Genomic DNA, 16,678 nt, shown 5'->3' on the forward strand with positions numbered 1-16,678 from the left:
CGTACTCCTACTGTGGGAGTTTCATAAACAAACTAATAAATATTTTCATCTTGCAATAAGATCAAGTTAAGTGATTTGCTGACATTCTCTTGAGGTTTAAAGCTTGTCTTTAATGTGAAATACAAATCATATTTCTTGTGGACACATTTTAATAATAAACTTAAAAGCACATGAGACAAAAATAATGAAAACATTGCAATGAAAACCAGACAAACTATCTACCACTTCAAAAGGAGGGAATGAAGATGGCTCGTCAACACAGTGATTGCAGACAACCTCAATGCAAAATGCCACATATTGAAATCAGGTTTCAAGGAAAGGGAATCAGCAGGGGTGAGAGAATGAAAATAAGCTATTGCTCGAAAAGAGGTAATTGACTACACAAAAATAAACTACCTAACACACGCACACAAATACACACACATTCACGTGCATGTGATCCCCTCGTACAATTTGTAGGACAGGTTTGATTTTCCTTTAATTCAAATTACCTCCCACCTCTTTTCAACATCCCACCAGCAAAGAAACAGGTAAGGATCAGGGTTTGATGCCAAACCTCTTGGGTCCCTACAATTCCAAAGCAGCCCCCGAGGATAAGAAATTGGAACACTTGCTGCCTTTAGGACCACTCTGGGGGAGCCTTCATTGTCTCTCATTTTGCTACTCTGGTCTCATGTCTCTCATTTTGCTACTCTGGTCCCAAGGTCATGATCTAAGCACAATCAAGGGTGCCTGTGGAGCAGCTCACCTCTGGGTCCTGTAATGACAGGTCGGTGATGCTGTGTGAATGCCGTTCCCAGGGAGGAGGTCTGCGAAGGGGAGGGGCTGCTGAAACCAGACTTCTCCGACTTCTTCAGTGTGGTTGGAGATGGCATTCCTGGCAGGAAGGATGGATTGACAAGCACACTTAAATCACGGAACAACAGTTTATGCAACCTAAAAGATTAAACTTAAAAGAATTTAAAAAAGAAATCTACCTGTAAAGGGAAAATTTGTTTTGAATTGGTTTGAACTTGTCATAGGAACAAACAGGTGACAGAACGGTCCCCTGATATCAGCATAGAGCTGATTTCAACTTACTCTCCTAAATCACAGTCCATTTGGGGGTTACTGATCTTCTCTAATTATGGAGCACCACTTCCCCAGTGCTTCCTGAAGTTGTTGTCTGAGCCAGTGGCCTTTCGGACCCTTTGTAAAGAAGGTTATAGAAGCATATGAGGACCTCATATGCAATCATCTTATATTGCCAGTTACTTTACTTCAGTGTCAAGGCACTCTCTCCACATTTTATACAATTTAGCTATTTTAACACTTAAAAAACCCTCATCAATGGTAACTCAGTTGCTCATCCAATGAATAATTTATAATAGAAAAAAAAGAAAAGGTAAAAGTTAAAAAATAAAAGTTAAATGGTTAAATAAGGTATAACCAACGCAAATAACACTGTAAAAGAATAATGACAATGGAAAGATATTTAATGACATGAAATAAAGACATGGAAAGCGATTACAAAATAGGATATTATACAATGATGCCATTTTAAAATGTATTTCTATGTACAGAGAAAGAACTGGAAAAAATATGCATAAACTATAACAGTAGTTCTCTCTGCATGTTGGATTTCAGTGATTTTCACTGCTTCTTTTTGCTTACTTGTTTTTTCTATGATGAATATATTTTAAGAAAATAAAAGCTTGTTTTTTAAAAAATAGTATTTTTACTATAGTCTAAACTTTTCATAGCATTTCCAGCATAGGAAATGCTTTGGGAAGAAAATAATGGGAAAATGGTCCCTTGTAATTACTGCATCTGTAATGTTCTCGGCAACTACGCTGACACACACAACTAGAGGCATCTATCAGTTTGGTAGGGTGCCAGTTAAAACAATGAAAACTTGTATATAAAAATAAAGGAAATGACTCCTAGTCTCCACATCACAGGAAAGATTTGGGCTCTTTTAAATTTGCAGCACAAAATTGGTCTGATTTCATGTTAAAAGAACCAAATCTCATTTTACTTATACATATCTACATGTATTATGTTCTGCCTATGACCAGAGAATTATTTGGGTGAACTGGAAAAATAAGTAATAAAAATAATAATGATATTAGCATGTAAACGTTACCGAGTACTTGCTAAATTCCATGTACTATTCTAAGCATTTTATAGGTATAGATCTGTTTAGAAATTTAGTTTGTCTAAACATGTCCTTGTTATTTCTAATCACAGATTTCCTTAATGAAATTCTACAAGACAACCTTCAAGTGTGACCACAGATTCTATAAGGAGAGAGACAAGGTCTGCTTTGCCTGCCTCTATTTTCAGGCTATCTAACAAAGAGTCTAGAACATATCAAGTGGCCTGAAAAGATGTAAACTACCTGTACAGTTCTCGGTTTTATCTGTGGCTTTACTAAGAGATGCCTGGACAGAGCAAAACTTGGGGTATTGACACCTAAGAAAGAAACAAATTGCAAATCGGCAAGCACATTTGCATAGTCAGACATAAGGACAACATGAAGTGGCGTGTGATTTCACACGAGCTAGACAAATCCAGATCAGATCCGTTCTACAGATCAATATGTGTGTGATTTGAATTAGAAACAAGTCACTAAGTGATTTAGCTATATTTATTTGCTCGCTGAATCAGTAACCAAAGTCATGGCATGCCAATGTCCTAACATCCTTAGGACGAATTGAGATTTTGGATCAACGTTCATTACAAGTAACCTAACCTAAGGTATCATCATGTAATTACATCACAGGAGAGATTTCAAATTAAAAAGTGAAAGGAAAGAAATAAAAAGCTCCCAAATGTAAAGAAATCTCCCAATTCATTCAAAACTCTTCTGTGCAAGGCAATTTTTAGGCTTCCAACCAGTCCACTGATTTAAACTCAGTCAAATGCCTGAATTATGTGTCATGGAACAGAAATAGAATAGAAAATGAAAATGTCAAAACTTTTGAGATGGCAGAATTTTTTTCAGATGATGGAATTGATGATGAAATGCAGTATCTGAACTAATCTTATTAAAGAAAGCAAATGGCTGGACTCAAGGAAAAGTCATTTCTTTGAAATGTTCATGTTTTCCAACCCATGCAATTCTAAATACGTCAGAAATGTTGACATGATTTAAACCCACCACTTAACGCTTTTAAAAGGGGAAGTGGAAGTCAAATATAGACAATTAGCATCAAAATGCTTATCAGGTTAGTAAATGGATTCAAAATGATCAAAATTTAAATCCTCTTTGAAAGGGTTAAAGAGAGAAGAAATACTTTCTGCATACAAGAAGAACAAGCCAAGCTCTGTATAATCTTCTAAATTTATCACGGTCAAGTAATATGAACCCCAAGGCTGTCATGAATCTCAAAATTACTTTGTGTTTTCAATTTTTAAAGACTCATATTGAGCATGTTTCCTTATTATTTACTTATATTTTCTCCATATGCATAATGTATGTTTTGGTTAATTTGCTTTGTATACTTAATTGACCAAATGAAGTTTTAAAATGCTAGTCAACTGCTTTATGTTTAAAGCTAGACAACATTAATCCTGCCTTTTATTTTTGAAATCAAATTTGGTTTCTGTACGTTACTTTAAAAGGAAACTCTTTGTTAAAATTTCTTTTACCAAATAGCTATGCACAACTGTTACACAATTACTGCACAGATTGACTGATTGGCTTTCTCTTAATGAGTCAAAATTTTGATTTAGAACTATTTTTTAGAAGTATCACATTTTAAAAAAAAGATTATAAAGTAATGCTACGCGTTTTTCTGGAACAAACAAAGTATTACTTCAAAGTTCCTTTCAATATGTAAAAATAAAGAATTATATAGAATTGGAAGCAGAAATTTACCATAATGTTTATTTTCAATGGGACATTCCTGGAGACCTTCAAGATGGCATAAGAGTAAGACACGGAGATCACCTTCCTCCCCACAAATACATCAGAAATACATCTACATGTGGAACAACTCCTACAGAACACCTACTGAACACTGGCAGAAGACCTCAGACTTCCCAAAAGGCAAGAAACTCCCCCACATACCTGGGTAGGGCAAAAGAAAAAACAGAGACAAAAGAATAGGGACGGGATCTGCACCAGTGGGAGGGCTGTGAAGGAGGAAAAGTTTCCACACACTAGGAAGCCCCTTCACTGGCGGAGATAGGGGGTGGCGGACAGGGGAGCTTCCGAACCACGGAGGAGAGCGCAGCAACAGGGTTGCGGAGTGCAAAGCGGAGAGATTCCCGCACAGAGGATCAGTGCCGACCAGCACTCACCAGCCCGAGAGGCTTGTCTGCTCACTGGCTGGGACAGGTTGGGGCTGGGAGATGAGGCTCCGGCTTCTTCAGAAGTCAGATCCCAGGGAGAGGACTGGGGTTGGCTGCGTGAACACAGCCTGAAGGGGGCTAGTGCGCCACAGCTAGCCGGGAGGGTGTCCAGGAAAAAGTCTGGACCCGCCTAAGAGGAAAGAGACCATTGTTTCGGGGTACGCAAGGAGAGGGGATTCAGAGTACCACCTAAACGAGATCCAGAAACGGGTGTGAGCCACGGCTATCAGCGCAGACCCCAGAGACGGGCATGGGACGCTAAGGCTGCTGCTGCAGCCACCAAGAAGCCTGTGTGCGAGCACAGGTCACTATACACACCTTCCCTCCAGGAGCCTGTGCAGCCCGCCACTGCCAGGGTCCCATGATCCAGGCACAACTTCCCCGGCAGAACACACAGTGCGCCTCAGACTGGTGCAACGTCACGCTGGCCTCTGCCGCCGCAGGCTCGCCCTGCATCCGTACCCCTCCCTCCCCCCGGCCTGAGTGAGCCAGAGCCCCCAAATCAGCTGTTCCTTTAACCCCGTCCTTTCTGGGCGAAGAACAGACGCCCTCAGGCGACCTACATGCAGAGGCGAGTCCAAATCCAAAGCTGAACCCTAGGAGCTGTGCGAGAAAGAAGAGAAAGGGAATCTCTCCCAGCAGCCGCAGGAGCAGCAGATTAAAGCTCCTCAATCAACCTGATGTACCCTGCATCTGTGGAATACCTGAAGAGACAACGAATCATCCCCAAATTGAGGCAATGGACTTTGGGAGCAACTGTAGACTTGGGGTTTGCTTTCTGAATCTAATTTGTTTCTGGTTTTATGTTTACCTTTGTTTAGTATTTAGAGCTTATTATCATTGGCAGATTTATTGATTTGGTTGCTCTCTTCCTTTTTTTTAATATATAGATATATATATATTTTTTTTCCTTTTTCTCTTTTTGCAAGCATGTATGTATATACTTATTTGTGTGATTTTGTCTGGATAGCTTTGCTTTTACCATTTGCCCTAGGGTTCAAAGTCTGTCAGGATTTTGTTGTTGTTGTTGTTTTTTAGTATAGTTTTTAGTGCTTGTTATCATTGGTGGATTTGTTTTCTGGTTCAGTTACTCTCTTCTTTCTTCCTCTTTTTTATTACTTTAAAATTTTTAATAATCACTTTTTATTTTAATAACTATTTTATTTTATTTATTTCTTTTTTTCTCCCTTTTCTTCTGAGCCATGTGGCTGACGGGGTCTTGGTGCTCTGGCCAGATGTCAGGCCTCTGCCTCTGAGGTGGGAGAGCCGAGTTTAGGACACTGATCCACCAAAGACCTCCCAGCTCCATGTATTATCAAATGGTGAAAGCTCTCCCAGAGGTCTCGATCTCAACGCTAAGATCCAGCTTCACTCAATGACCAACAAGCTACAGTGCTGGACATCCTATGCCAAACAACTAGGAAGACAGGAACAAAACCCACCCATTAGCAGAGAGGCTGCTTAAAATCATAATGAGGTCAAAGACACGCCAAAGCACACCACCAGACATGGTCCTTCCCACAAGAAAGACAAGATCCAGCCTCATCCACCAGAACACAGGCACTAGTCCCCTCCACCAGGAAGCCTACACAACCCACTGAACCAACCTTAGCCACTGGGGGCAGACACTAAAAACAACGGGAACTATGAACCTGCAGCCTGTGAAAAGGAGACCCCAAACACAGTAAGATAAGAAAAATGAGAAGACAGAGAAACACACAGCAGATGAAGAAGCAAGGTAAAAACCCATCAGACCAAACAAATAAAGAAGAGATAGACAGTCTACCTGAAAAAGAATTCAGAGCAATGATAGTAAAGATGATCCAAAATCTTGGAAATAGAACGGAGAAAATACAAGTAATGTTTAACAAGGACCTAGAAGTACTAAAAAGGAAAGAAAAAAAATGATGAACAACACAGTAAATGAAATTAAAAATTCTCTGGAAGGAATCAATAGCAGAATAACTGAGGCAGAAGAAGAGATAAGTGACCTGGAAGATAAAATACTGGAAATAACTACTGCAGAGCAGAATAAAGAAAAAAGAATGAAAAGAATTGAGGACAGTCTCAGAGACCTCTGGGACAACATTAAACGCACCAACATTCGAATTATAGGGGTCCCAGAAGAAGAAGAGAAAAAGAAAGGGACTGAGAAAATATTTGAAGAGATTATAGTTGAAAACATCCCTAATATGGGAAAGAAAATAGTTAATCAAGTCCAAGAAGCACAGAGAGTCCCATACAGGATAAATCCAAGGAGAAACACACCAAGACACATATTAATCAAACTATCAAAAATAAAACACAAAGAAAAAATATTAAAAGCAGCGAGGGAAAAACAACAAATAACATAAAAGGGAATCCCCATAAGGTTAACACCTGATCTTTCAGCACAAACTCTGCAAGCCAGAAGGGAGTGGCAGGACATATTTAAAGTCATGAAAGGGAAGAACCTTCAACCAAGATTACTCTACCCAGCAAGGATCTCATTCAGATTCGATGGAGAAATTAAAACCTTTACAGACAAGCAAAAGTTAAGAGAATTCAGCACCACTAAACCAGCTTTACAACAAATGCTAAAGGAACTTCTCTAGGCAGGAAAAACAAGAGAAGGAAAAGACCTACAATAACAAACCCAAAACAATTAAGAAAATGGGAATAGGAACATACATATCAATAATTACCTTAAACGTGAATGGATTAAATGCTCCCACCAAAAGACACCGATTGGCTGAATGGATACAAAAACAGACCCATATATATGCTGCCTACAAGAAAACCACTTCAGACCTAGGGACACATAAAGACTGAAAGTGAGGGGATGGAAAAAGATATTCTATGCAAACGGAAATCAAAAGAAAGCTGGAGGGCTTCCCTGGTGGCGCAGTGGTTGAGAGTCCGCCTGACAATGCAGGGGACATAGGTTTGTGCCCCGGTCCGGGAAGATCCCTCATGCCACAGAGCGGCTAGGCCCGTGAGTCATGGCCGCTGGGCCTGCGTGTCCAGAGCCTATGCTCCGCAACGGGAGAGTCCATGACAGTAAGTGGCCCGCGTACCGCAAAAAAAAAAAAAAAAAAAAAGAAAGCTGGAGTAACAATTCTCATATCAGGCAACACAGACGTGAAAATAAAGACTATTATAAGATACAAAGAAGGACACTACATAATGATAAAGGGATCAATACAAGAAGAAGATATAACAATTATAAATATTTATGCACCGAACATAGGAGCACCTCAATACATAAGGCAAATGCTAACAGCCATAAAAAGAAAATCAACAGTAACACAATCATAGTAGTGGACTTTTAACACCCCACTTTCACCAAAGGACAGATCATCCAAAATGAAAATAAATAAGGGAATACAAGCTTTAAATGATACATTAAACAAGATGGACTTATTTGATATTTATAGGACATTCCACCCCAAAACTACAGAATACACTTTCTTCTCAAGTGCTCTTGGAACATTCTCCAGGATAGACCATACCTTGGGTCACAAATCAAGCCTTGGTAAATTTAAGAAAATTGATATCGTATCACGTAGCTTTTCTGACCACAACACTATCAGACTAGATATCAATTACACGAAAAAACCTGTAAAGAATACAAACACATGGAGGCTAAACAATACACTACTTAATATCCAAGAGATCATTGAAGAAATCAAAGAGGAAATCAAAAAATACAGAGAAACAAATGACAATGAAAACACGACGACCCAAAACCTATGGGATGGAGCAAAAGCAGTTCTAAGAGGGAAGTTTATAGCAATACAATCCTACCTGAAGAAACAAGAAACATCTCAAATAAACAACCTAACCTTATACCTAAAGCAATTTGAGAAAGAAGAACAAAAAAACCCAAAGTTAGCACAAGAAATCATAAAGATCAGATCAGAAATAAATGAAAAAGAAATGAAGGAAACGATAGCAAAGATCAATAAAACTAAAAGGTGGTTCTTTGAGAAGATAAACAAAATTGATAAACCATTAGCCAGACTCATCAAGAAAAAAAGGGAGAAGACTCAAATCAATAGAATTAGAAATGAAAAAGGAGAAGGAACAACTGACACTGCAGAAATACAAAAGGTCATGAGGGATTACTACAAGCAAATCTATGCCAATAAAATGGACAATCTGGAAGAAATGGACAAATTCTTAGAAATGCACAACCTGCCAAGATAGAATCAGGAAGAAGTAGAAAATATGAACAGACCAATCACAAATACTGAAATTGAAACTGTGATTAAAAATCTTCCAACAAACAAAAGCCCAGGACCACATGGCTTCACAGGCACATTCTATCAAACATTTAAAGAGCTAACACCTATCCTTCTCAAACTCTTCCAAAATATAGCAGAGGAAAGAACACTCCCAAACTCATTCTACAAGGCCACCATCACCGTGATACCAAAACCAGACAAGGATGTCACAAAGAAAGAAAACTACAGGCCAATATCACTGATGAACATAGATGCAAAAATCCTCAACAAAATACTAGCAAACAGAATCCAACAGCACATTAAAAGGATCATGCACCATGATCAAGTGGGGTTTATTCCAGGAATGCAAGGATTCTTCAATATATGCAAATCTATCAACGTGATACACCATATTAACAAATTGAAGGAGAAAAACCATATGATCATCTCAATAGATGCAGAGAAAACTTCTGACAAAATTCAACACCCATTTATGATAAAAACTTTCCAGAAAGTAGGCATAGAGGGAACTTCCATCAACATAATAAAGGCCATATATGACAAAGCCACAGGCAACATTGTCCTCAATGGTGAAAAACTGAAAGCATTTCCACTAAGATCAGAACAAGACAAGGTTGCCCACTCTCACCACTCTTATTCAACATAGTTTTGGAAGTTTTAGCCACAGCAATCAGAGAAGAAAAGGAAATAAAAGGAATCCAAATCGGAAAAGAAGTAAAGCTGACACTGTTTGCAGATGACATGATACTATACATAGAGAATCCTAAAGATGCTACCAGAAAACTACTAGAGCTAATCAATGAATTTTGTAAAGTAGCAGGATACAAAATTAATGCACAGAAATCTCTGGCATTCCTATACACTAATGATAAAAATCTGAAAGTGAAAAGAAGAAAGCACTCCTATTTACCATTGCAACAAAAAGAATAAAATATCTAGGAATAAACCTACCTAAGGAGACAAAAGACCTGTATGCAGAAAATTATCAGACACTGATGAAAGAAATTAAAGATGATACAAATAGATGGAGAGATATACCATGTTCTTGGATTGGAAGAATCAACATTGTGAAAATGACTCTACTACCCAAAGCAATCTACAGATTCAATGCAATCCCTATCAAACTACCACTGGCATTTTTCACAGAACTAGAACAAAAAATTTCACAATTTGTATGGAAACACAAAAGACCCTGAATAGCCAAAGCTATCTTGAGAACGAAAAACGGAGCTGGAGGAATCAGGCTCCCTAACTTCAGACTATACTACAAAGCTACAGCAATCAAGACAGTATGGTACTGTCACAAAAACAGAAAGATAGATCAATGGAACAGGATAGAATGCCCAGAGATAAACCCACGCACAGATGGTCACCTTATCTTTGATAAAGGAGGCAGGAATGTACAGTGGAGAAAGGACAGCCTCTTCAAAAAGTGGTGCTGGGAAAACTGGACGGGTACATGTAAAACTATGAGATTAGATCACTCCCTAACACCATACACAAAAATAAGCTCAAAATGGATTAAAGACCTAAATGTAAGGTCAGAAACTATCAAACTCTTAGAGGAAAACATATGCAGAACACTCTATGACATAAATCACAGCAAGATCCTTTTTGACCCACCTCCTAGAGACATGGGAATAAAAACAAAAATAAACAAATGGGACCTAATGAAACTTCAAAGCTTTTGCACAGCAAAGGAAACCATAAACAAGACCAAAAGACAACTCTCAGAATGGGAGAAAATATTTGCAAATGAAGCAACTGACAAAGGATTAATCTCCCAAATTTATAAGCAGCTCATACAGCTCAATAGCAAAAAAACAAACAACCCAATCCAAAAATTGGCAGAAGACCTAAATAGACATTTCTCCAAAGAAGATATACAGACTGCCAACAAATACATGAAAGAATGCTCAACATCATTAATCATTAGAGAAATGCAAATCAAACTACAATGAGATATCATCACAAACCAGTCAGAATGGCCATCATCAAAAAATCTAGAAACAATAAATGCTGGAGAGGCTGTGGAGAAAACGGAACACTCTTGCACTGCTGGTGGGAATGTGAATTGGTACAGCCACTATGGAGAACAGTATGGAGGTTCCTTAAAAAACTACAAATAGAATTACCATATGACCCAGCCATCCCACTACTGGGCATATACCCTGAGAAAACCATAATTCAAAAAGAGTCATGTACCAAAATGTTCATTGCACCTCTATTTACAATAGCCCGGAGATGGAAACAACCTAAGTGTCCATCATCGGACGAATGGATAAAGAAGATGTGGCACATATATACAATGGAATATTACTCAGCCATAAAAAGAAACGAAATGGAGCTATTTGTAATGAGGTGGATAGACCTAGAGTCTGTCATACAGATTGAAGTAAGTCAGAAAGAGAAAGACAAATACCGTATGCTAACACATATATATGGAATTTAAGAAAAAAAATATATCATGAAGAACCTAGGGGTAACACAGGAATAAAGACACAGACCTACTGGAGAATAGACTTGAGGATATGGGAGGGGGAAGAGTCAGCCATGACAAAGAGAGAGAGAGGCATGGACATAAATACACTACCAAACGTAAGGTAGATAGCTAGTGGGAAGCAGCCGCATAGCACAGGGAGATCAGCTCGGTGCTTTGTGACTGCCTGGAGGGGTGGCATAGGGAGGGTGGGAGGGAGGGAGACGCGAGAGGGAAGAGATATGGGAACATATGTATATGTATAACTGATTCACTTTGTTATAAAGCAGAAACTAACACACCATTGTAAAGCAATTATACTCCAATAAGGATGTAAAAAGAAAACCAAAAAACAAAAAAACAACCTAACCTTACACCTAAAGCAATTTGAGAAAGAAGAACAAAATATCCCAAAATTAGAAGAAGAAATCATAAAGGTCAGATCAGAAATAAATGAAAAAGAAATGAAGGAAACGATAGCAAAGATCCATAAACTAAAAGCTGGTTTTCTGAGAAGATAAACAAAATTGATAAACCATTAGCCAGACTCATCAAGAAAAAAAGGGAGAAGACTCAAATCAATAGAATTAGAACTGAAAGAGCAGAAGTAACAAGTGATACTGCAGAAATACAAAGCATCATGAGCAATTACTACAAGCAACTATACACTTATTGGACAACCAGGGAGAAATGGACAAATTCTTAGAAATGCACAACCTTCTGAGACTGAACCAGGAAGAAATAGAAAATATAAACAGACCAATCACAAGCACTGAAATTGAGACTGTGATTAAAAATATTCCAACAAACAAAAGCCCAGGACCAGCGGGCTTCACAGGCAAATTCTATCAAACATTAGAGAAGAGCTAACAACTCTCCTTCTCAAACTCTTCCAAAATATAGCAGAGGGAGGAACACTCCCAAACTCATTCTACAAGACCGCCATCACCCTGATACCAAAACCAGACAAGGATGTCACAAAGAAAGGAAACTACAGGCCAATATCACTGATGAACATAGATGCAAAAATCCTCAACAAAATACTAGCAAACAGAATCCTACAGCACATTAAAAGAATCATACACCATGATCAAGTGGGGTTTATCCCAGGAATGCAAGGATTCTTCAATATATGCAAATCAATCAATGTGATACACCATATTAACAAACTGAAGGATAAAAACCATATGATCATCTCAATAGATGCAGAAAAAGCTTTTGACAAACTTTAACACCCATTTATGATAAAAAGCCTCCAGAAAGTAGCCATAGAGGGAACTTACCTCAACATAATAAAGGCCATATATGACAAACCCACAGCCAACATCATTCTCAATGGTGAAAAACTGAAACCATTTCCAGTAACGTCAGGAACAAGACAAGGTTGCCCTCTCTCATCACTATTATTCAACATAATTTTGGAAGTTTTCGCCACAGCAATCAGAGAAGAAAAGGAAATAAAAGGAATCCAAATTGGAAAAGAAGAAGTAAAGCTGTCACTGTCTGCAGATGACATGATACTATATATAGAGAATCCTAAAGACTCTATCAGAAAACTACTAGAGTTAATCAATGAATTTGGTAAAGTAGCAGGATAGAAAATTAATGCACAGAAATCTCTGGCATTCCTATACACTTAATGATGAAAAATGTGAAAGAGAAATTAAGGAAACACTCCCATTTACCACTGCAACAAAAAGAATAAAATTCCTAGGAATAAACCTACCTAACGAGACAAAAGACCTGTATGCAGAAAACTATAAGACACTGATGAAAGAAATTAAAGATGATACAAACAGATGGAGAGATATACCGTGTTCTTGGATTGGAAGAACCAACATGTGAAAATGACTCTACTACCCAAAGCAATCTACACATTCAATGCAATCGCTATCAAACTACCACTGGCATTTTTCACAGAACTAGAACAAAACATTTCATAATTTTTATGGAAACACAAAAGACCCTGAATGGCCAAAGCAATCTTGAGAAAGAAAAACAGAGCTGGTGGAAGCAGGCTCCCTGAATTCAGACTATACTACAAAGCTACAGGAATCAAGACAGTATGGTACTGGCACAAAAACAGAAATATAGATTAGTGGAACAGGATAGAAAGCCCAGAGGTAAACCAACAGACCTAGGGTCACTTTATTTTTGATAAAGGAGGCAAGCATATACAATGGAGAAAAGACAGCCTCTTCAATAAGTGGTGCTGGGAAAACTGGACAGCTACATGTAAAAGAATGAAATTAGAACACTCCCTAACACCATATACAAAAATGGATTAAAGACCTAAATGTAAGGCCAGACTCTATAAAACTCTTAGAGGAAAACATAGGCAGTACACTGTATGACGTATATCACAGGAAGATCCTTTTTGACCCACCTCCTAGAAAAATGGGAATAAAAACAAAAATAAACAAATGGGACCTCATGAACCTTAAAAGCTTTTGCACAGCAAAGGAAACCATAAAGAAGATGAAAAGACAACCCTCATAATGGGAGAAAATATTTGCAAATGAAGCAACTGACACAGGATTAATCTCCCAAATTTACAAGCAGCTTATGCAGCTCAATATCAAAAAACAAACATCCCAATCTAAAAATGGGCAGAAGACCTAAATAGACATTCCTCCAAAGAAGATATACAGATTGCCAACAAACACATGAAAGGATGCTCAACATCACTAATTATTAGAGAAATGCAAATCAAAACTACAATGAGGTATCACCTCACAGCAGTCACAATGGCCATCATCAAAAAATCTACAAACAATAAATGCTGGAGAGGGTGTGGAGAAAAGGGAACCCTCTTGCACTGCTGGTGGGAATGTAAATTGATACAGCCACTATGAAGAACAGTATGGAGCTTCCTTAAAAAACTAGAAATAGAACTACCATATGACCCAGCAATCCCACTACTGGGCATATACCCGGAGTAAAACATAATTAAAAAAAAGTCATGTACCACAATGTTCATTGCAGCTCTATTTACAATAGCCAGGACATGGAAGCAACCTAAGTGTCCACTGACAGATGAATGGATAAAGAAGATGTGGCACATATATACAATGCAATACTACTCAGCCATAAAAATAAACTAAATTGAGTTATTTGTAGTGAGGTGGATGGACCCAGAGTCTGTCATACAGACTGAAGTAAGTCAGAATGAGAAAAACACACACTGTATGCTAACAGATATATATGGAATATAAAAAAAAAAAGAAAAAAAAATGGTTCTGAAGAACCTAGGGGCAGGAAAGGAATGAAGACACAGATGTAGAGAATGGACTTGAGGACACGGGGAGGGGAAGGGTAAGCTGGGATGAAAGAGAGGGTGGCATGGACTTATATATACTACCAAATGTAAAATAGATAGCTAGTGGGAAGCAGTCACATAGCACAGGGAGATCAGCTCATGCTTTTTGACCACCTAGAGGGGTGGGATAGGGAGGGTGGGAGGGAGACACAAGAGGGAGGAGATATGGGGATATATCTATATGTATAGCTCATTCACTTTGTTATAAAGCAGAAACTAACACACCATGGTAAAGAAATTATACCCCAAGAAAGATGTTTAAAAGAAAAAAAAAGGGACATTCTCTCCTATTGATTGCTATAATAACCCAATGGTGGTAAACAGAATAGGAGATGAATTTCAAGAAGATTTTTGGCTTGCCATTGGCTTTCTAACAAGTAGACTTTCTGAATTTCTCTCCAATTAGCCATTTTTCTAAGCTATCTGAGTCATTTCAAATAGTGTTCAATGGACAAAGGCAACAAATGTACATGAAATTCTAGTCTTTCAGTGATTCTGTTCCCTGGAGGCAGTTGTGAGTGAAAGTACAGGCCAAATACAGTATTCATAAAGATTCTGTTAGCTTCATCATTGATATTTGTGGTAGTCAGATTTCTAAGAAGATCCCAAAGTTCCCTGCCACTTGGTTGCATACTTTGTATAATCCCTTCCCCTTGAATGTGGGTGGTACCTGTGAATAAAATGGATGTCATTCTTGTGATTAGGTTGTTATTTTGCCAAGGGGAAAGAACTTTTGTGAATGTAATTAAGGTCCCTAACCAGGTGATTTTGAGATAGTAAAGGATTATTATGCTGGGTGGGCCTGACTTCATCAGATGAGTCCTTCAAAAGAAGCATCAGGGACTTCCCTGGTGGCACAGTGGTTAAGAATCTGCATGCCAATGCAGGGGACATGGGTTCGAGCACTGGTCCGGGAAGATCCCACATGCCGCGGAGCAACTAAGCCCGTGAGCCACAACTACTGAGCCTGTGCTCTAGAGCCTGCGAACCACAACCACTGAAGCCTGCACTCCTAGAGCCCGTGCTCCACAACAACAGAAGCCACCGCAATGGGAAGCCCACGCGCTGCAACAAAGAGTAGCCCCCACTCGCCACAACTAGAGAAAGCCCACGCACAGCAATGAAGATCCAATACAGCCAAAAATAAATACATAAATTTATAAAGAAATAAAATTTAAAAAAAAAAAGAATTAGAAGTCAGAGAGATTCTCTTGCTGGCTTTGAAGTAGTAAGCTGCCGTGTGATAAAAAGGCCTGTGAGGTCACATGGCAAAGAACTGTAGGGACCTCGAGGGACTAAGTGGGGCTGTGGCTGACAGACAGCTTTTAAGAAAGCTGGGACCTTAGTCTTTAAGCTACAAGGAACAGAATTCTACCAACAATCGCAGGCATGTGCAAGAAAACCCTAAGCTCCAGAAAAGAATGCAACCTGGACAAAATTTTGATTGCAGCCTTGTGAGTCCCTGAGCAAAGAGACCAGTTAGCTGTGCCCAGACTCTTGACCCATGGAAACCATGAGATAATAAATGTGTGGTGTTTTGTTTGAAGCTAAGTTTGTTGTAATTTGCTATACAGCAATAGCAGACTAACATGATATTCAAATATAAGACTATTGTTCATGCTAGGAATGGGTGTATTAGAGATGCCTACTACACACTAATTAACCTCTAGACATCCAGAATTTTCCATTATTTTTAGCAAGTCTGTCCTAGCAGTGAGGTATTCCATTAGCCTACACTCACCCAGAGAAAATGGTAAGACACCTTCTTAGGAAAGAGGCTAATAAATAGTGATTTCCAATGGTGTAAACACTTTCTCTTTCCTCCTGATTCTTTCAAGAAACATCAATAATAAAATGAGATCAATGATATGAAAAAATTCAAAATAATTCTTGAGGTCTCCTATAAAAAATCAAGGGGTTTTTGGGGGGGGAGGGGTACTTTTTGCTGCAACCTGATGTAACAAAAAGAATACACAGGGGAAAAAATCATAATCAATTTCAACTCCCCCTCTCACCCAAATCATGAGATTTACGAAACACTTTGATCAAGAACTTTACAGTTACAATTGTGAAGCAAATCCTACAGGAACGGTAAGAAAGTACAATGCTGTTCTTTGCTTGAGAAAGCTTCTAAAAGGGGATATTTTTTAGGAGTCAAAGGAGCTACAGTATTAATGGGAAGGGGGGAAGGGAGAGATCACAATAAACTATAATTATTCCAATGACAATGGAACAACATGCTGGATTTTTAAAGAGGAGGTGACAAGTCAGGGTTAGTATTTATTTTGTTAGAGGACTTAAGTCAAACATCCACTG

The 16,678-nt window shown here is 38.5% G+C and overlaps 1 protein-coding gene across 3 annotated transcripts in view; it reads right to left on the bottom strand.

Annotated features, from left to right (window-relative positions):
• Positions 1 to 16,678, bottom strand: part of NFIA (nuclear factor I A) — a 391,209-nt gene that overhangs the window by 84,377 nt on the left and 290,154 nt on the right. For all 3 annotated transcript variants that reach the window (XM_082834089.1, XM_082834088.1, XM_082834087.1), the window contains exon 7: positions 749 to 877. In XM_082834089.1, coding sequence (XP_082690215.1) covers positions 749 to 877 — 129 coding nt within the window. The remainder of the gene's footprint in view (positions 1 to 748; positions 878 to 16,678) is intronic.

The sequence above is a fragment of the Leucopleurus acutus genome (genome assembly GCF_964270905.1).
Source record: "Leucopleurus acutus genome assembly, chromosome: 2".
NCBI lineage: Eukaryota > Metazoa > Chordata > Mammalia > Artiodactyla > Delphinidae > Leucopleurus > Leucopleurus acutus.